The sequence below is a fragment of the Pagrus major genome, chromosome 24, assembly GCF_040436345.1.
Source record: "Pagrus major chromosome 24, Pma_NU_1.0".
Lineage (NCBI taxonomy): Eukaryota > Metazoa > Chordata > Actinopteri > Spariformes > Sparidae > Pagrus > Pagrus major.
The window spans coordinates 18,723,290-18,746,097 of record NC_133238.1 but is presented as its reverse complement, the minus strand read 5'-3'; the positions used below and the strand labels follow the sequence as shown (position 1 = coordinate 18,746,097).

At 42.4% G+C, this 22,808-nt stretch overlaps 1 protein-coding gene across 1 annotated transcript; it reads left to right on the top strand.

The window, feature by feature from the left end:
- Positions 1 to 4,994: 4,994 nt before the first annotated feature.
- On the top strand, positions 4,995 to 6,718 carry pou3f3b (POU class 3 homeobox 3b). The gene is made up of 2 exons (XM_073462558.1): positions 4,995 to 6,206; positions 6,620 to 6,718. The coding sequence occupies exons 1-2, from the start codon at positions 4,995 to 4,997 to the stop codon at positions 6,716 to 6,718; spliced, it is 1,311 nt and encodes a 436-aa protein (XP_073318659.1).
- Positions 6,719 to 22,808: the final 16,090 nt, after the last annotated feature.

Here is a 22,808-nt window from a genome sequence, read left to right as displayed (position 1 = left end):
TGATCAATCACTCAGAGTGTTTCACCTCAAGCAACATCCATACAACATGTAAGGGTGCCGATAAGGGTCAGAAATAGCGGATTTCTCTTAAGTAGCTCTTTGAAGATCATGATGATCCGCACAGAAGTGGTTTTAGGGGTTATTTTTAAACATCGCGATAACTTGCCAGGTCATAAAAAAGTCATGATTTGCCTCATTAATCCAAAAATATCTGAATTTATTTATGATCCAGAGTTTTTTTTATGAACGCAGCTGATAAAATCATCATATTTTGGCCCAAAAAAACGTTTTAAAAAAAACGCACCAAAACGAGATTACTGTCGTTACTGTAACGCGTTACCCGCCCAGTACCGGTGCTGCAGCCTCGCTGTTGCTCGCTGGCCCGCGGGGACAGCGAGCCCTCTTTTCATCTCGACTCCAGTGCACAAACATACAGCTTAATGCGACTAGTGTTCCCCCCTTTCATGGGGCTCACCATGGCTACCGAATGCGGGGCTCAGCAATGCGCGCTCCCCCCCCCACCTCCCCCCTCCTCCTCCTCCTCCCGCACCCTCCCGCACTCCCCCTCCATCAATGAAGGAGACCGAGTTAACCCGTGAGAACAGAAATGCATCACGAATAAAAAAACGATTTCCGCGCGATAAAAGTTGTGACAGTGATAAATAACAGCTTGTTGCCAGATCTCGGGTGTTTCTGCGTCTTTTTGGTGACTTTTGGAGACGTGTCCGCCCCCGAAACAGCGAAATAAAGAACAAAAAACCACCATCTCACATCTCTCCGTGTCCGTCTTGACGCTTAAACTTTAAACAAACTTCGCCAGATCGATTCGTATTAAACGATTTTCATATTGCCTACGCGATCCCTCCGGAGGATTCAACCGAGAGGTCTCTCTCTCTCACACTCACACTCTCTTTCTCACTCCCTCTCTCTCTCTCTCTCTCTCTCTCCCTGCTTAAAATGTGATTGATTGCACTTTTCTCCGGTGGACATTCACTACAAAACACCACAGCTTATCCATCTGCCTGCTATTTATGTAAAAAAAAAAAAGCAGAGGGGGGAAAAAGGCGAGGAAGAGAAGCGAGCAGCGCCGCGCGTATTGATTTTTACGCATCCGTGCGTAAAAAGGCGAAAAAAAAAAGGGACACGCGTTTTTGTGTTTTGTTTAATTTTGAAAAACAAGTTAGACAGTAATCGACACACATCAGGGTTGAAATGTGATTTAAAAGCACGCAGAGAGGAAGGCAGAGAGAGAGAGGAAAGGGTTTGAGGGTTTGGAGCAACGCAAAGAGAATAAAACTCCAAACATTCCTCGAGAAAAGAAAATCCGCAGATAGGCTACATGATTGTTGACTTACCTTGTGTCCGAGAGGAAGGAGGAAAAAAAAACGTGAAGGGGAAAAACAGCTTCACATTGTTCACATCGGAGGCTGTACGCGGTTATATCTCCCCTTCCTTCCCTACACGACTCGCTGCTCCCTAAGATTTTCTTTCCTCTGCCTCAACTGAGCAGGAGCACTCCTCGGCTCCCGCTATTATTTTCACTAAAATATATGAAAATTTATGCAAATGAAAATCAGCACTAACTGTTCGTCTCTTGTTATACTTGGGGATGATTTTTTTTTCCTCCTCTCCCCCCTTTCTTTCTTTCTTTCTTTCCTTCTTTCTTTTTTTTCTTCTTCTTGCATACAAAATAAATGAACTCCCCCAGCAGGGAACTTGGGGACTTTTTATATATATATATATAATAAGCAAATAAATAATAAACACATCATATATCAGAGAGGAGTTTTTTTAATCTCAGGCTGGAGCTTTTCTGCTGCATGTTTCTGACTCTTCTTCACATTATGTTGTGTATTTTTTTTTTTTACATGGTTTTCAGAGGTTATCGTGCGCACCTCTTCTCGGGTGTCCGCCTGAGACGCCCTTTCAAAGCGCGCACTGGCGGATTGAACAGCGGTAATTTAGAGCGAAATCCTCACTGTATATTAATGAATAGAGGGGAGAGGGAGGCAGGGGAGTGAGGAGGGAGGAGGGGGCCACATGGTTCTGGCCCCTAGCCTGCCTATTCAATGTAAACAAATCCACGAGGCTCCCTCAGTTTTGAGCCCAGTCCAAATTAAATCTACTGGGATGAGAAGAAGAAGGAGGAGGAGGAGGAGGAGGAGGGAGGAGGTGAACACAGATACTCCACTGCCTTATATTTGACTTCAAATCACAAATCTTTGCGCCATTTTTTTTGGATTTGAGGAGCTTGACACGACATGGAGGACTAACCCCAACATGAAATATGTTTAATCCGGGCAGATAATCCGACCCAGGAGCCACGAAATGTTATCTGTAAAGAAAAACGTGCGCATTTGCACGAATTGTCACGTGTTTTCGTGAGTTTGTGCACGAAATCCTTTTTATAAGTTCTTGAACGAAGAGTTCAGACTTTCGCAGGGAACTGAGGCTTCTCTTGGCGAAATGTTTTCAAGAAATCCTGCACTTTGGCACAAATCGTCAAGTTTTTCGTGACTTTAAAACAGAAAATCTGTGACCTTTTTAAAGTTGTATTTCGTATATTTTGACCTCATTTTTGGGGCCACTCAACAAGCATCACCTTCACCTCAAGACATGACTGCAGTGGGATCTATATCTGGCTCATTAAAGGTGCATTATGTAGTTTTGCGGAAGATGACAAAGATCTTCATTGACTGATTTTTATTTTTTATGCCTAAATAAACAAACTCTCTTCGTTTTCATGTCTGAATAAGCCGAATAAACAAACTGACCCTAAAGCACAACACAGTTTCATACTGTTTTACTTTGTTTATGCATGGCGGACCCCGCCACCTTTCTCCTTACAGTGTTAGTTGATGGAAAATAAATAAATACGTCTGAGTTTGTATTATTACAAATATTCAAATTATTCTCCAAAACTACATAATGCTCCTTTAATCCAGAATCAAGACGTTCATGAAAGAGTGGCGACATGTTATTGATAGAAATCGTGTGTATTTGCACGAATTGTCACGTTTTTTTTCGTTCATGACTTTGTGCATGAATGTTAAAGTTGATACTTCGGTCCATGATCACCTGCACAGGCCTCGTTTTTGGTGCAGCACCCTCACTTGAAGAAAAAACGGGTGCAGAGGGATCTGAATCTGGCCTCCATCCTGCAGGATCTGCTCAGTCCGCTTGTGTTTCTTCTTCTGCGCCCCAAAATCACGCCACAAACACCTTTACGCGCTCATAAACAATTAACCCGAGCTGGTGACACGCGAATCTGGCCACAGGACGTCAGGTTATTATAACAAGATAAAGCAGTGAAGCTTTTTATTATTATTATTATTATTCATTGAGTGAGTCTTTCCTGTATTTGGCCCCAGAGGGATTTGAACCTCCTTCCTGGACGATCTTATTTCTATTACACAACCAGGTCAGGGTGAGGAGACAATTATAATGGTTAACAAAAGATGTGATGATGACAGAAATCTGGATTTGAGGAGCTGGAGGTCGAACCTTTACATAAAACATGTTTAATCCAGTCAGAAGATCTGACCCAGGATGAAGCCACGATATGTTATTTATAGAAAATCGTGTACATTTGCACGTATTGTTGAGATTTTCGTGACTTTGTGCACGAAATCCTAAAAGTTACATTCCTGAATGAAGACTTTTGAGGCATTTCTTTAAATGTTATGAAGAAATCGTGCACTTTGACACGAATTGTGGAGTTTTTTCGTGACTTTAAATTAGAAAAATCGTGCAAATGTACACGAATCCTAGCACGTTACATTACTGAACGTCAATTTGACGCATTTATAATCAAATTTACGCTTTAAAACAGGTGTTTTATATATAAATATAAGGTGGAAATATATATTTCAGCTTTTCTGGGTAAGAGGGGGAGTTTATGAACCATAACCCTGAAGAGGTCGCAGTTTATTTACCCTGTCTGTGTACTTATACCTCAGTACTATTTACTACCAAGTTGTGTTGCCCCGTTTTTGTTTGGACTGCAATTAAAAACCAGCCAATCGGAACAGCCCGGAAGGAGGTTCTGCGCGCAGCCCCCGGAGCGAGAGCTTTTTTGGACGAGCCCTGCCACTCACACCTCGGAGTGGCCAATCAGCGCGGACGCACGGGGGTAAACATCCGCGCGTCGTCGGCGGAGGGACTCGGGGAGGGGTGGAAAGGGGGGAGGGTGGGCGGGACTAGCAGGGCCTGTCAGGGAGAGAGAGAGAGAGAGACAGAGAGATATAGAGAGAGAGGTGGAGAGAGAGAACAAGCGAATGAGAGGAGAGGCTCGCAGGCAGCAGCCGTGCAGTTACACTGGGATTCTACTTCAACGGGAGTTTGTGGTTTGGCAGGTTTATATACATCAAAACAGAACAAAGAGAGGCTCTACAGTGCTATAAAAGAAGAGAGAGAAAAGAATAAAGCGAGGGAGAAATCTCTGCGACTGAATTACAAAAGAGCTGAGGACACTCCGCTAATGTTTTCCACATCCAAAGGGGACATAAACTGGGACTTTGTGGAGAATTTCTGCGAGGCTGGTTTTTTTTTTATTATTATTGTTTTCTTGCGAGAAGCCAAAAGTTTGTTTTGGGACGACGCGTCTTCTTCAGCCTGCTTTTTTTTTTTTTTTTTTTTTTTTTTTTACATTTTTAATTTCACGCCGGTGCAAAAGTTTGTGAGCGGACTGCACATGGTTTCAAAGGGCTTCTGAGAAGAACCGTTGGATATTTTTTTATTTTTTTTCTTCTAATTTCCTCTCCTCGGCGCGCTGCTTCATCCAGCCGAAGTAGAAATGGTGTGAATGAATACACGCGCGGATTTTACTCAGTTTTTTCGTCGATGGTATTCGCCAAAAAAGCTCCCCATACTTTTAAAGTTTGAATAATTCATGAGATACAATTTGCCTGCTCGAAAGAAGTGACTGTAAGAAGAAGAAGAAGAAAAAGAAGGGAGGGGGGTTATCCACAAACATATTCATAAGGGTTGACGGAATGGCCACCGCGGCTTCCAATCCTTATCTGGCCAGCAATAGCATCTTATCGTCCGGCTCCATCGTGCACTCTGACTCCGGAGGTGGTGGCATGCAGCCGGGCAGTGCTGCGGTTACTTCGGGGTCTGGAGGCTACAGGGGAGACCCCTCGGTCAAGATGGTACAGAGTGACTTTATGCAAGGCGCGATGGCAGCGAGCAACGGGGGACACATGCTGAGCCATGCCCATCAGTGGGTGACGTCCCTCCCGCACGCCGCGGCGGCCGCAGCAGCAGCCGCGGTGGCTGCAGCTGAAGCCGGATCGCCGTGGTCGTCGAGCCCCGTCGGGATGACGGGCAGCCCGCAGCAGCAGGACGTGAAAAACTCCGGCAGAGACGATCTGCACACGGGCACCGCGCTGCACCACAGGCCGCCTCATTTAGCTCCACATCAGACTCACGCCGGGGCTTGGGGGAGCACGACTGCGGCGCACATTAACTCCATTTCCGGGGGACAGCAGCAGCAGCAGTCGCTCATCTACTCGCAGCCCGGTGGCTTCACTGTGAACGGGATGCTGAGTCCTGGCAGCCAGAGCTTGGTGCACCCGGGCTTGGTGAGGGGGGACACCCCGGATCTGGACCACGGCAGCCACCATCACCACCATCACCACCAGCATCCGCATCACCAGCACCACGGCGGCGTCAGCAGCCACGACCCGCACTCGGACGACGACACGCCGACCTCGGACGACCTGGAGCAGTTCGCCAAGCAGTTCAAGCAGCGGAGGATCAAACTGGGCTTTACGCAGGCGGACGTCGGCTTGGCTTTGGGCACCCTGTACGGGAACGTTTTCTCTCAGACGACCATTTGCAGATTCGAGGCTCTGCAGCTGAGCTTCAAGAACATGTGCAAGCTGAAGCCTTTGTTAAACAAGTGGCTGGAGGAGGCCGACTCGTCCACCGGCAGCCCCACCAGCATCGACAAGATCGCGGCGCAGGGGAGGAAGCGAAAGAAGCGCACGTCCATCGAAGTGAGCGTCAAGGGGGCTCTGGAGAGCCACTTCCTAAAATGCCCCAAACCCTCGGCGCAGGAGATCACCTCCCTGGCGGACAACTTGCAGCTGGAGAAAGAGGTGGTTAGAGTGTGGTTTTGCAATAGGAGACAGAAGGAAAAGCGGATGACGCCCCCAGGAGTGGCACAGACGCCGGAGGATGTGTACTCTCAGGTCGGCAATGTGAGTGCAGAAACACCGCCCCCCTCCATGGACTGCAAACGAATGTTCAGTGAAACATAGAAAACAGCACAGCAGAAATATTTTATATGAAATTAAAACTGATTAAAAACAAAAAAAAAACATACAGACTATCTCCCAGGATAGACATTTTTTTGATACTGTGATTGTGAGGGAATATGAATGAGACTGCAAAAAAAATTGTGTTATCTATTTTTCACCCACAGAGAAAAAAACAGAGAAAGAGAGAGAAACCTTTTCCCCCCACATCACCTTTTTCCTCCCCACCCTTCAGAAACAAAAAACAGAAAAACAAACAAAAAAAAATCTTCTTCTTCTTCTTCTTCTTCTTCTTCTTCTTCCATCCAGGCCCTACAAAAAATGTCTAAAAGGTTCCTTCTGCTTTTTTCTTTCAGGGGCATTTTTTAGTAGATTACTTAAAAGATGCAAGTGAGGCGAGCGACCAGAGGGTGACAACCACAAGTTCATTCCACCAGGTAATTTTGGCGCATTAAAAACACACCAAGAAGGAAACAAAAAAACAACCAAGTATTGTTTTTTATTTTTTGAAACATTTTTCTCCTCCCTTTAACCCTCCACATGAAAAAAAAAATCTTCCCTCCCCAACCCCACCACTTTTTTTCCATTATCCTGTGTTTGATTGAAGAAAAAACAAAGGAGCAGGCATTTTGTATATTTAGACATGGGACTGAACCGCCTTTTCCCCCCTTCACAATAAGAGAGGAGGGGGGGGAATAAAACTGCAACAAATAAGAGAGTGACATCCACGACGCTTCCATCATGATTTCCCAGCTATTTTATTTTCTTCCCCTGAAGATGGACTGCATGGTTTTTATTCACACACACTCACACTGAAAGAAAGAAAGAAAGAAAGAAAACGGAGGATTACGTTGAGGCCCCCTCACAACAACAACAACCAGGACTTGATCTCAAAGATCTGTTTTTTTTTTAATTCTTATTATTTAAAGGACTTTGACGCCGCGAGTGGATTTTTCTCCTCCCTTTCTCCTCTTTTTTTCAACAAATAGAGCATAAAAAAAGACATTTTGAGAAAGAAAAAAAAAAAAGAGACTTTCAACTGCACTTATTTGGGGGGGTGAAAAAATCAAGATGTTGCCAAGTGTGACTGAGTGGGTGCTGTGGATATACTATTAATGCTGCCCTTTCTAAGCAGTGTTCTTTGGTAGGTTTTAATAAACAAAAAACTCTGTAAAGCCGGCAATATAGATCACTAGATCAGATACTGATCTGAGTTATTTACTTTATATTTTTCATCAGAATTACTTGTTTTAATATTTTATTCGGAATACGTATGAATTATTCCAAACGGTAATTTATTTTCCCCCCCTTTTCTTCTTCCTCTTCCAGGAAACTTGTGTAAGATGCTTTCCTCCCCCCCCTACTCCCCTTTTTTTTATTTCTTGTTTTTATTTCCACATTTTTCTTACTTTGTTTTTTTTTTTATTATTATCGTTTTTGTTTTTTTTTCGAAAGGAGCACAAAATCATCATAAGCTGACCGTTGTTAGGTAATAAGGGTATATTTTGATGTGATAATTTGATTGTAATTTAATTTCCAGTAGTGGTTCCGTACGAGCTGATTGAGACACAATAAATTTGTTAGAATGAAACGCAGTCATGTTTGTCTTCTGAGGTTTTATATCCTATTGTTTTATGCAGAAAAGGTTGTGGGAATCACCCCTGTGTGCTATTTTCTGCCTCGCACAGCAGCTAATGAAGAAAATGGTGGACTGTGTTTGTCCCAGATGCAGCTAATAATAACCTGCATTAGAATAATAACACAACAAAGACTCTTTGTGGGGGGTTTGAACATGAAAATACTGCTTTAAAACTACAAAAAAAAAAAAATATATGGCGTTTTATTTGCTTAAATTCACAAAGAAGACGATAAGTTAGCTTGCTAATAAGTTGAAAGGAAGCTGTGTTAGCATCCCGTGACGGTGTTATTAGCATATGGATTTAAATTAATCATGGCGGCCTCCACGAAAATGGCGCTAATATCTTTGTTTGTTTACATCTCGCTTTTGGGCCTTGGGCGACTAAAAAGTAGGTGACCCAAACTGTGCCTAAATAAAATAAAAAATAAAAAATAGAGAGTGTGACAAACACACGCGTCCATTTTGTGTCCTGACTGCACTTATGTAATATTTACGTTGCGTCACATTAATGGCGTCGAAGTGGTCGTTATTGGGGGGCTGTTTGACGAGCGCCTGATTAGAAATAAATAAATAAAAAGTTGATTTACGCCCAAAAGTGGATGTTTGGCTCAAAAAGGTGAGGTGTGGCGTGTTGTCCAGGTGTGTTAGAGCTCCTGAGAGTCTGACATGTTGTTGTGTTTTTTTGTAGGATGCGGGGCAGTGGGTCAGAGAGAGTTTATTGATTGTGTCTGTCTGAAGTGCTGGTTGACATGTCAGATTCATATCAGGACTTAACAACAACAATAATAATAATCCTGCAGAAGTGGCTGTTTTTTCGTATTAATGGTTCAAAATGTCAAAGCTGTTATTTAAAAAAAATAATTTTTTTTGGTATTTCCTCGTGGCTGGAAGAGGCAAACATCCTCCAGCTCCCAAACTTTTTCTTTTTTCTTTTTTCTTTGAGTTTTCTCGTTTGCCTATTCAGCAAAACTCAACAAAACGTGTCCTCGCGCTGCAGGATTTGAATTTCGCGGATGATTTCCCATACTAGTTGCTTAGCAACTGAATTCAATGATATAGAGAAGTGGGCATCATTTTTCTTTGTCTCCATTAGTAAAAGTGGCAGCAGAGGCTCGCTGTACGTGCGAGCCCTCCCATCCCCATCCCCTCCAAACTTTATCTATATTTTTGTGGTTTTATTTCCGCGAGTGGTGCGAGCACGTGAGCTGTTTTCACAATGTAATCACGAGGACATGATGTTCAGTTGGTTTAATTGAATTTGGGTTTAAAAAAAAAACAACATTATTATTATTTAAAAACAAATGAAGCACCTCCAGCTTTGGCCCCTGATGTCAGCCTACCTATGCATGTGCTCAGTATGCATGCAGACCCCTATGTGCTCCTATAAAAAAAAAAAAAACCCAATGCAAAGTCACATGACGTGCCGCCGAAACGTAGCAGCTCGTGCGCTTTGGTGCGTAAATATCCCCAAAAATGTGGTGCGTGATTTTTCGAGACGACACACACATTTAAAAACAAAAAAATCAAATCTCATAATGGGCTTTGGTGCGCCTATTCTGCACCAGATTTGCCTTTTCTTCATGGGTCTACATGTTGGCAGGAGCACGCATGGGTGTGCGTTCATGTGCGTGTGTGTATATATATAGCCTATATATATGTGTGTGTGTGTGTGTGTGTGAGGCCTTAGGAGCACTTTGCTTTCCTCTGCTATATTGATTTAGGACGCCAGTGGCCCAACAGGCTCGTCGCGCTAATTAAAGCAGCTCGTCGTCACACCACTCTGCTCTTTAAAGCAAGACTTCAGCGGGAGAAAGTGGAGGCGTTCACCCTGCGAAAACAAACTTTTAATGCTTAATTATTATTTAAAAAATGCACGTGGATGCCACCGAACAGCGCTTGTCAATCAGCCACTGACACTTTAATTATAAAGATCTATAAAAATGATCTGTAATGACGCAGATTTGTAGTTTAACTTAAATATCTGTTTGCGTAAATGTGTTTAAATACACATTATAACGCTTTGTAATATCATGTGATGTTTATTTTCTAATACACAGCCACACTCTCAGCTGCACTTTTTGATTGACGTGACACGCTTTTAATTACACTAAATATGTGTTTATGTTTTTATGGGCCTATCTTAAATACAGGCTGTTTACACTGTCAATAAGATGTGATATAAAGTTAAACTGTGTGTCACTCAAAGCTACTAAATGTCTGGTGTCAGGCTCATTCTAACCTGGTGAAACTGTGCATGTACACACAATGGTTCCCCCCTCCGCCACCCCTCACTCTCTCATACTGTATTTACTCCACGTGTCGAGCGCATGAATATGGATCATTCTGAGCTGCTCTCCGCGGGGAGCCTTCCTCTTGCACGTCCACATGGATTTATCTCTGCTGCAGCAAAAAAAAGAAAAAGAAAAGAAAAAGAAGCTCAGAAAATATCCTCCTGTCTGCTTGTGACTGCTGACTTTTGATCATTATTATTGCTGGTATTTTACAGTAAGTATGGTGGCGTGTTTTCTGTGATTCAGCCCTTTATTTGGTGGTGGTGGTGGTGGTGTCACACCCGTGCAGAACTCCATAAGAAAAAATCACATTTTTAGAAAAACGTCAATCCGGGAATGTTTTCAATCTATTATTTCATTTTATTAGCATTTATATTTTTTATATCATATATATTCTTATATAATATTTAATTTGATTGATTTTAAACACTTGAGGAAATATTTTGATCATGGGTTTCACTTAAAATAATAAAATAAACATTTTCAGGTGTTACTTTATATTTTTCATGAGTGTTTAATTTGTAAAAAAAAAGAAAAAAAAAGAAGAAGAATCACCAGTCTATTATTATTATTATTATTATTATTATTATTATTATCATGCAGGTGTATATATATATATGTGTGTGTGTGTGCACGGTATTTACAGGGCACTTTTCCTCCACAAACAACAATAAAAAATAAAAATAAAATCCAGGACGACGTCTTAACAAAAGACAATAATAGGCCTCCACATATAAATCGAGCTTATCAAGTCGTTTACGTGGCAGCAGCAGAAGAAGAAGAGCAGAGAAAGAAGAGGAGGACGTTTTTTAAAATATGACGTGACTCTCGGGGGTTTCCTCTCTATAAATTGTGAAGGTCATGGTTTTGTGAGCAGGCAGGATGGATAGGTAGAGAGGAGGAGGAGGAGGAGGAGGAGGAGGAGGAGAGGAGGGGAGGTGAATGGAGTCTGAAGGCAGCTCAGCCGTACAGAGGTAATGTACTTCAGCATCTCATCTGCCTGTCTGCATTTCAAAAGCACATAAAGCCTCGCACGGTGGAGTCTAATGTTTTTTTCCTTCTTCCCCCTCTCTCTCCTCTCTCTCCTCTTCCTCCTGCTTCCAAAACGCGGATTTAACGCCTTTAATTCAACAGCACGAGTGATTCTGTTGGATTTAATTCACACGTTTATACCTGACAGGCGAATATCGATCATTTTATGTGTACATTTTCAAAATAAAACGCCTAAAACGGGCCCCAAATACATACACATTTAATTATTCCTACACGTGTGTGTCATGTGTTTGTTTTTTTTCGCTCTAGGCCTGTATCCAAAATGGTAAGTTTGTTTTTTAAGATTGTAGCGACATGTCATCGTTTAAATCCACATTAAATGAAGGCTGTATAAAATAATTGTCCTACTACATTTAAATAAGTGTGTTGTAAGATTTTAGTCACATGGTAATATATATGAAATTCATGTCTTTTTTTATAGTTCTATAAAGTATAATCTTTTATTTCTGCTCTCGTAAGAACAACGTCCTGCCACTATAATAACTTTGTTCGCACTTTATTGCATGTTTCCTTCTTTCAAACACAAACTATAGTGTTGGGAAGTTTTCAGGCCGTGCAAATAATCCCGATCGGGTCTTTGCTGCAGGTCAGCCCACACAAACACACACACCCCTGCACGCACAAATTACTAAATCCAGTCCAAATAAATCAAATCTGTAATTATTTGTGTTTTGACGTTTTGTCTCGGTTAATCTCGCTCGCTCTTTAATCAAAATCGTGTTTAAAAAAATCAGATTTGAGGAGAGATTTTGTGTCTTTATGGAGGAAAAGTTGCAGCAGTAACAAAAAAGGCCCCAAACTCAGACACTCACACTATATTTCTATAACACATTAATGCACAAGTTGTAATGTAGTTGCACAAGAAATAGTTTTTTTTAAATAATTATTTATTGCAGATAACAAACAGCTTTAAATACAAGAATGAATAAAAAGCATTTAATCACGTTTTTCTCGCATTTTATTTTGAAACATCAAACTGATTAAAACAATTATTCCTCCAAATATTATTTCCACAATAAAAAACACTCCATCCTGATACTGAAATAATCCATATTCATAATAAAAACCTCTTCTCTTCTTGATGAAATGAACAGGACTGACTCTCTCCTCTGCAGCTTCCCTGACCCTACAGCGCCACCCTGTGGCCGGTTGGAGGTTCAAAAACGCTGCCGTCATTATCTCCACTGGAATCAGCTGCTTTAATCAAAGGTAATTAATCAAGGTGGCATTTTGGATTATGAACATTTAGATTTTTGCAAGAGTTTGTAGACATTGACATGTTTTTTTAAGGCGTATATGCAACATTAACGGGAAGTCTGTTTTACTAATATTTGGTTGAATTTACTCATTTAAAACTGCATTTCATCGCTTTTATTAACTATTAATGTTAAACAATGAAGACAATAATAAACATTAAGCTACAACTTATTCAAATGGATGAATAGCATGACTTATGTATTTATATGTAACATTTTATAATAACCATCATTAATAAAATGGTAAATTTATAGTTAATTAAGCTTTAATTTATAGTTATTTCACTGTTAACTAACAACAAACTGCTTTACAAACCATTTATTAAGCTATTCTAGAGGTTCATATACATAAGGTGTGTATGCAGATATTTACAGGACATCTGTTTCACAAACATTTGGTTGAATTTACTCTCATTTAAAATTGTAATGTTACACTTTTCACTCACAATAATGTTGAACAATGACGACAATAATACATGTTAAGTTCCAACTTAACAGCCAAGTGGATGAGTAGCATTTATATAAACACTTCATTGTAATAAATAGTAAATTAATAGTTAATTAAACTCTAGTTTATAGTTATTGCATTGTTAACTTGTAAAATGCAATTGTAAAGGTTTAAAAACATCAGTTGCAACTTTATAAGACCACCAAATAATGTTTATAGATGAACTGAACAGTGTTTATTAACAACACGTTTTATAAACACCAGTTGTTAATTCATTGTACATTTACCATTTCTTAATTATGCTTTTTGTAAAGTGTTGTCCTGTTTTTACTTATTATTGTGCCCAACAGTGGAAGTAATATTAAAAAATTGAGCTCCAACTTCATTTCTACGTAGAGCCAAGTGACTGAATTGCATGTTTTGATGTATTGAGGTTTTTTTTTCATTTATTTTTTATAATATATTTATTACATTTTGGTTGATTTATAGTATACAGTGTATATATACAATCATGTAAATATATGTATAATTCACTTTAACTTCTACTTTGATACTTAAGCACAATTCATATCAGATACTTTAAGACTTTAATCAAGTACTATTCATATGGGTGACTTTCACTTTTACCAAAGTAATATTTTAACATGATAAGTAACTTTTGGGTACTTTATACACCACTGTATGCTTGTATTCGCTCTACAGTTTAAGAAAATTGGATTTCCAAATCTGGTCAGTTTTTCAGATGAACTGAAGGTTGCTGAGAAAATCCTCCTATTTTTTCTTAAAGTTAAAAAGTTAACATTTTGGAGTAACATCTAGTCACAGCAGCGCACTTGGCTCACAATTCTTCTACACTCCATTTATGAAATTAAACTTAATTGGTTTCCTGCAACTTTTTTCAGTTTTTTTGTCTAAAATTCAGCTCCGAGCTTGTTTCATTCAGTCTCATAACATCCAAGCGTCTCGTTTTCAGCTCGGGGGTTAAACACATGCTCCACCCGCGCTGATGATCTCCCCTACAAAAAGACGGCCTGGCCCTGCTTCATCGGTTGCCGTGGAAACCAGGAAGCTAGTTAGTGATCTTTCACATCTTCCCCCGTTGTTTACGCGTGCGACACGAGAGACAGCCTTTCAGTCGGCGCACATGTGTTTTCAGAGAGCATTGTGCAAAGAAGCCATAATACCTTTTTTTGAGGATTATTGCGAGCGAGGCTACTTTTGTTGATGCTGATGGCATCCCATAATCACTCCCACGGGAGTAATTGGTGTAAGGCAGCGTCTTGTTAAGTCTTACGAGCTTTTATTTCAGTTGTGGAATAAGAAATTATGTCGTTTAGTTTGGTAGAAGTGGAAAAAATAAGACACCAATCAAACATTAAGGAAAAGTATTTGCAACCATGATATAAGGTGGCCCAGGTTTTTAAAAAACTCCAGTACCAAAGGACACCGGGTCAGGTCCATTTATACAAATCTGGCCCAGAACTTATGGAGGGTCTGAACCAGTATGGAACTCATCCACATTTGCCCCTCTTTGGCCCAGATGACTGCAAAATAAACCTCAACTGTTCCAGAACTGGCTTGAGGCTGGTCCACATGTGAAAATCAAATCTGGGCCAAAAGACCACACCGTCCTGGGTCTGTTGTGAAGTGCTGGCCAAGATTTATGAAGGGTCTTGATAAGAACCAGCATAAAACTGATCCAGGTCTGGCCTACCTTTGAGCCAAAATTACCAGAAAATAATTATCAGCCGGAGCTGGAGAGGTCCATTTTCAGATCAAGCCAAGAAATCATGGCGTCTCGGGCCGGGAACCAGTATGGTACTGATCCAGATCTGCCCCTCCCTTGAGTGAAATGACTACAATATATTCCTTATCCCGTCCAGAGCTGGCCTCGGGTTGGTCCAGATCTAAAAGAAAAACAAAAAACAGATCAACACCAGTATTGGTCCATTGTGCCAAAGGGCACAAAATCCTCTGTTGTTCCGGAACAGGCCTAGGGTTGGTCCAGATGTGAAAAACGAATCAGCACCAGTTGTGGCCCACCAAAGGATAATGTCCCGGGTCTGTCTTACAGGTCGGGCCTGGAACTTATGGGAGTCTCTTGCCAAGAACCAGTTCGTTACTGATCCAGATCTGGCCCTCTACCTGTTCCAGAGTGGGCCCAGGGCTGGTCCAGATGTAAAAATCATATCAGCGGCAGTATTTGCCTGTTGTGCCAAAGGACGCCAAGCCAGGTCCGTTTGACAGATCTGGGCCAGAACCTGTGGACGTTTTGGGCTAGATCTGGGCCACATGATTTTTGCTATATGCTTGTATTATAGTCCAATTCTAGATGTATTTTCTCATCAAAGCCGCATTTTTTAGGTGTCCAAGAGAAAGAAAATACACATGAAATGAAAATACTCCTCAGAACAGTACTTCCCACTGGACCTCGTGTCCATACAGTTACCTTTGAACAAATTGCCATGTGAGGTTAAGTGCAACCTGCGATGTCAAACGTATTGCTCCCTGCTCATAATCCCTCTCAACCGAGAATTGAACCCAGTCCCACCTCACATCCAGCCGGGCCCACATCTCGCAGTGTGAGCTCAGCCGCTTCCAAAAGCCTCGTGTCAAAAAGCTGGTCAGCATTTCAAAGGGCTCTGAACATTCATGGAGACTGACGCCCGCAGCCGCCAAACGGGCCGCTGCCAACAACCGCTGTTTATGTTGGCTCCGGGAACGATCGTACAGAGATGCAGAAGTTGCCAAGTAATGACTTGGTAACCTCGAAAAAGTAGAAGAGAAGAATCTCCGAAGACGTGCCAGGACTTTCTTCTTATGAGCACAAACATCACACGGAGAAGGACTTCTTTCTCAAACACGGACTCTGAGGCAGATGTTTTTGTAGTTTTGAGTTCTTGAGGACAGTTTTGGCTTTAAGCACTTTGCTGTTGAGTTTGATGTCAAGACAGTCACATTTTTAAATCAGCGTACTGAGAACAATAAGATCCGGATCTGTTAACAAATCCTTCCTGACTCACATAAAGCAAATCCGTGTGTTTTCTCTGTGTGTGTGTGTGTGTGTCGTATGCCAGCGAGCGTCCCGGGTGGTGACAGATCTCAGCAGCAGACGGATCGATGGTCGGGGACAGGGACAGGGGTCGGCCGGTCCTCAGGGGTCCGGCCGGTGACATCTCCTGCTGCAGCTCGCCGGCCGACCGCCAGCTCGGGTCAGCTATCCCAGCAGGCCATTCGCTCTGGCAGCAGTTACCAAGGTGACAGCATGTCAGCACGGCCCTGCAGCACCGCTGAGGGCGGGAGGGGGAGCAGGCAGGGAGCCCGATGCATCACCAGCTCTGATGGGTTTGTCAATACTGCTTAGATCCAGGGGGAGCCGGGCCCGCCGTGACACACACTGGGCCCCTCCAGAGAGCAAGCACACACACATATAAACAAGCACAGGCATATACATTCTGCAAGGATACACCCACTAATTTTTAATTGTGGCCTGAATTAACCCGGACCAGCATGAGCGTAATTAGGCCCAAACATACAAGAAAGGGATGAAAAATCAGATGCATCACGAAGAGACACATACACGGATTTGTTTTGGACAATAAGGATGAAGTTGTAAAGACTTAAATTCATTCAATTTAGACTAAACCCAACTTTAATCATTACCATTACATGTTTAACCACAAAGCCTAACCATCAAAACAAGACTCAGCATGGGGACCTGCTTTTGTCTCTAAATGGGTTGGCATTATGTGACAGTTTTTTTGTACCCCTACATACTGCAATATACATGCACATGAATGAAGTGCAACATACTGTCTAGTTTATATTGGCTTCGAAAAACATGTACCTGCACATATCCATGGCGCAGGCTACACCCAAATACTCAATAAGCATTAAAATATTCCCAATTTTGCAAAAAAAAAACAACAAAAAATTTATTTTTTTTACATTCAGTAGCATCTTTTGAAGCCAGCTTGTTTTTATCACTTAAGAGGACATTGCGTGGATGTAAATTGGTTCCCTAGAGACCTAATTGTGCGTTCATGTGGCGTCGGAGTAATTAGAAAAACGTTTTTCTGACTGGGATAATTCATGCCAAGGCCCACTCAAGTCGGAACAACAAGTCAGGGAGTCCATCTATGGTACACGAGTTGCAGAGTTGACGTCACGTGACGCTGAAAAACATGGTGGATGAAAGTAGAAATTGGGTTGATGGTGAGAAACTTTTACCAAAGTACCACAAAGGAAAACAAGTCGGCAAAATGACTACCCAACTCGGGAAGTGGGACCATCCGAGGTGCATGTGAATGCAGCATAACCTTGAGTAGGCTCTGTAAAACTTGTGCATGAAGCCGGCCGGTAGTTTTATTATTAGCCTCTGTTTCTAAACTAACGTTAGCTACTGTTGCTCCATGTTAGCGGAGTGGTGAGAGGCACTGAGACCAGGCACTCAAGAACATGCAGAAGTGGTCATATTGGTTATATTTAGCATCATCAGGGATCATTTCAGCTAAAAAAAAAAACAACTCAAGAAAGACATGAAACACATCACATGCATTGGACAGACAGATACAAGCGCTTCGCATTCACTCACATTCATTCCCTAGAGACTCACCCTCAATCTTAACCACAACCACTACATGCCTAACCCCACCCAAACCCTAAAATCAGTCTCACCAGAATCTCAACCAAAAACCAAAGATGTGTCCCAATTCCCCTCTCCATTCTAATTCCAAGCATGTTTTGATCGCACAGTATGTTCACACACCCAAAATTATGGATCTCTACTCCAAGAAAAGTGTACTGTTGATTTAAACCATTGTCCCTCGAAGCAAAGGCAAAAAAAAGGAAGTAGAGGTTTTGCCCACAGCTGCAACAGATTTAAATGAATTGCAGACAGAGGAAGACCTCAGAAGACTAAACACAACATATTTAATATTTGTAAAAAGCATTTTGCTTTAGTGTCATCCTAAAGTCACAATTTTATTGCTGCCAGATGGTGCACACATTGCATCATTTCCTGTTTGTAAACATTAACGTATCTGGATTTCTTGTACAACAACTGAAGAAGACATTCTGGTTGTGATCAGACGTCCACACTGTGACGTCCACTCCAAAACATGGTTTTGCTATTCTTTGTATAGCTACATGTAAATTATTTCCCTGTGTCATTGTTTGAAGCCTGTGGTGTCTGCAAGAGTCTTTATCCAAGCTGTTTTCACATGGCACATGGGAGAAGTTTGACTCCTGGGCTTTCTGCCAGAAGCTCAGGTTATGTAGTTTAAAGAGCGACAAAGTCCACACATTAGGGAGGAGGTGATGGATGAAGAGGTTAAGCAAAGGACTGTCACCCGGGAGACATTTACATTACAACATACTGCTTCGTTTTTTTCTGCATTATCGACTACATCGAAATGTCTCCATACCATCGATTTCCCTGAATGGTTTTCGGGAATTTCAAACTTATCTGATTACAATTTTTGCTTTACTTCCTCCATCTTTAGTTAGCTAAAACTACATGAATGTTTGCCGTTCAGCCTCTGTGTTGCGTGACCCAACCTGACCCGAACCTGGACATCATTTCTAAATTTTGGCCAATCCCGGCCAAATTCTGGTCAGGTTTCCATGCTGTAGTTTAAACAACTGTTATAAAGAGTCTCAGTTTTTGCTTTAATAGTACGTCTTATGAAATTGGGATACAGCTCTCGACCCCTAACTTTAATGGTTGACCTTATGGGGACCTGGATATTGTCTCCACAAGCAAAAAGGGTCCTCGCAATGTGAGTGTACCACAATGTGATTAATAGAGCTACACGTGCAAACACGCATTGGCATGCATGTAAACATTACCATAGGCTTTTTGCCTGTGCATGCACACTTGCACATAGCAGGATATGCAAGAATATTGTGCTGTGCTCTTATTTACACATCGACATTTGAGCAAGAGAAAAAAAAAGACATATGAAAACATTCCCCTCATTAGCATGAACACACACACACACACACACACACACACACAGCCATACACTCCTGACAGACTGATTGTTTGAGGATGCATGGATGCGTGGATTAAGCTGTTGGTGCAGGAGTCGAGAGCGAGCCGGCTGATAAAAACGACCGTGTGCTGCAGGACCAGAGAGAAAGAGAGCGAGGTGAAGGAAGAGAAAGCACGCTCGGGCCGTCTGATTCTGTATCTCATTAACCAAAGCAGGAGGAGGGAGGGGGGGGGTTGGAAAAGCAGCATCAGCCACGTTTGGCTCAGTGGGGACTTGCAGTGTAACCATTTCTAGGTCGTGGATTTAATAGATTACTAATGATCGGCCACAGGTATTTCAAAGTTAGACATTAGAGGCGGACGCACCAATATGAGATCATTTGCTAATCCCTATATTTCCAGCTCTGTGATTCTTGAACCCCCGTTTGATATGTGAATAGGAGCATGTTTGGATTCAAAGCAGTTACTTTTAAAGGTTTTACAGCAAATCTAGTGCTGCTATCTCGGCGGTGGTGAGGTGTTGTGAGCACAGAAGGAGAAGGTGTGAGGATATACGGTGCGCTCATGATTCCTCGTAGGCTCTATATCCAATCTGACCAATCCTCTTAGCAAGAGAGAGTTGAGCTCTGCCCTCCCTGGAGAAGTCTCTTTTTCATTCAACCTATTATGTCAATGTTTAATGCCTAAGGAGGGAGAGGAGAGAGGTGAAGGCTTTACGACTGTAGCCTCGAGCAGAGCTTGTTTGCAACTCTCGAATGCTGCTGTCAATTTCTCACGGTTGTTTTTGAAGCTGCTGCGTCTGCTGCAGAAGCTTTATGGCAAAGAGAAAAACGCCTGATTCTGACTTAAACAATTTCATGTGCGGCGCCTAAATGCTCATCAGAACACGACTTACACATTAGCAAACACAGAGGTTGCTTGCACTCAAACACGGGTGCCGTTCGAATGGCTTCCGCTGCCATTTAAAAGCTTTGCTCGCTGAAATAAAAGTAATTAATTGGTGTTATACACCAAGGACATAATTATCTTTTCCAGTAACTGGCACATATTTAATTACCAGTAATTGTTCCCCGAGCCTTGTTCAAAAGTGTTGCGCGCCAGACAGTTCTGATATATTATACACTAATCCTGCACTTGATACTCAGTCAATTAGGAAATGTGTGTCAAAGAGCAATCATGTAAACAACATCGTGGAACACACACATCCTTCTGAGACGTGACGCCTATGTGGGCCTTCGTCAGTGTCCTCACACACACACACATCTGCACTTCCTCCTCAGGGCCTACCTATCCTTCCCGAGGTGTTAATGCCTGCCAGATTGGAGGAAAGTAATTTGAGATCATTTCGCAACAAAAGGCCGCAGATACTGATTAACACGGGGGCTACTTTCTTAGCCAAGTGGCGTGGTCCCATTTAAAAAGCGTCAGGAGCTAAATTTACTCCCCTGTGCCTCGGGGGTGTGTGGGGCCAGAGGCTGCAGTAGGGGCCCTTGAACATGAGAACAGGGTTTAATAAGTAAACAGGAGAGGCAGGGAACAGTGCTTCTGATCAGGGCTTATTTGCCCAGCCGAGCCCCCGGTACGCGCTACTAGCTGATTAGCCCTGCCGATTGTACCTTGTAATTGCAGTGCCTTGACCCCCTCTAGGCAAATATTAGATTTTAGTGGTTTAACCTTTCCAGTCGTCAGAGCGGGGTAAATTGCCCAACCAGATGTTAAGGAGCCCAGCGGTAGTCTTCTCATCAGCAGGAGGGAAAAAAGCTCACAGATTGAACCTTTTTCTTTTGAATATCGTCTCAATTTCCTCTGGCCTTTCAAAGCTGATTTTTCGCAGCGGTTTCCTTCCCGGGGAAAGTGGTCATACTCCGATCCTTATCCCGTCCTCTCATGTCAGGTTACAAGTGAGACATATTATTCTAGAATCAGTCCAGTCATAGTCATTAGAGGGGGTACAAATGATCAATGAAAAGATCAATGGTAGATATTAACCTAGCAAGTAGTCTCTCAGTTCAATCAGTCGAGCAATTTGTCACCTGGTGAGGTAGGACACTTACACGGGTCTTTCCCCGAATGCTATGGGAGAGAAAATACTGCATTTCTACATATTGAAACTGGCTTGGAAACAGTTATTAGACTCCTTTCCTCATCTGAAACTATTTAATTTCAGCCAAAATAGTTTGCAACCAACAGCCAAGACTTCTGTGGTTAAATTCTGATTGCGACCACCAACGAAATTCATTTTTCTTACGTGGCGCTGAGGGTAGACTTCTCTGAAAGTCATCGAGAGAACAGCGAATTGCAGACAAAGCAACGGGGTCTAGATTTTAGTTGAACTCGCTCACATTCCAGCTCCGAGCCGAAGGTCAAACGAGCAGCAATTACGCAATCCCGTTCCTCGTATAATAAGCATTGTTTTTCCGCCTAATCCCTCTCGCCTAAAAAGGCGGTGATTGATGTGCGACTGCGTGCGAGCGCTCACTCGAAGTCCAGATGAGATGGAAACAATATGAAAACACGATCCGAAGGATGGACTCCCCCCTCCCCACTTTTTAGATCCAGCCTCGGTATTTAAAAAATTCAACCCAGATATGTAAATCTCCCTCCAACTGACGTCAAGCAGCTGTGCCTGGTTTCGATCATTCTCGAACTATTAGGTGTTGAGCAGACAAAACAGAAATTCGAGGAGATCTACATCGCAATATGACCTTTTAATTTTTAATCGTATATGAACATGATTTTTGTGCCTGTTCCCGAGGGTGCTTTCTGCGTTCTCATGCTTTCACACATGCTTGTCCGAGTCGTGGGCCTTTAGGGATCCCCTCGCTGTCATATAGCAGACTGAGACCATTATGGGAAACACTTTCCGACAGGACGAGACGAGGATGGCGGAAGTTTTTCTTGGGTCATTCCCAGCCATTTCCAGAGATCTCGGGTTTCTCCCCCATCCAGTCTCGCATCCCGATCCTCTTCCTCCCCCGACAAGCCGGGCAGGGCTGCGTCTCCAGGCCCCCTTTCACCCCGCATGTAATAGTTTCCTTCCTCCCTCGAGCCTCTCACCTGAGAAAAAAAAACAGTCAGATGGAAGACGGGGAGGGAAATAGTCATCTTTTCATCCCAGAGATGGACTGAAGTAACCCTTCAGCTGGAGAGGAAACTCAATACTGCCTCCAGCTCGCTGCCTGAGAGGACAGAAAGGAGAGGGCAAAGGGAAAAGGGGGGTAACCAAAGTGGTTCCATGTGAGGGATGGAAGTGAAGTCTGGGAAAGACGGGGATCGACACCCTGAACACCCCTCCCTTTCACTCCCCCTGTTTCCCATCTCAAACCACCTTGCAGAGTCCCATCCTTTGGTCTGGACGTGATGAAATGGGTCTGATCATCGGCATCGAATCTGGTCTTTATTTTTCTGTGTTAGTGCTGTTCTGCCCTCTTCTATAGACATTTCCTTCCACTCCGTGCTCTTCTTGTTAATACGCTGAACACGCTTGAGGAGTATAAACCCAAGGTACCATAGCGGTCAGCTAGTACACGACTTGAATCAGAACCAAGCCCGGTGAAGCGCTACACATAGATGCTACTTCCTTGCGATCAGGGAAAAAAATAACTGATTGACCAATGAAACGCCCCCAGTTGATCACTTATATTAAGACAATTGTTTTTTGTATTACAACTTTTATGTTTTATGTCCTAAACAGAAACCTGAACTACAAACAACACATGAATGTGTATCTTGGACATTTTTTGTTTTTTCTGTAGTCTGAGAGAAGACATGTTATGGACGCATAACAGCCCAAAATCTCAAAATTGACCAGTGCATGACAGTTTTGTGTCACCCCAATTTCAGCCACTTTCAAATCTAGATTT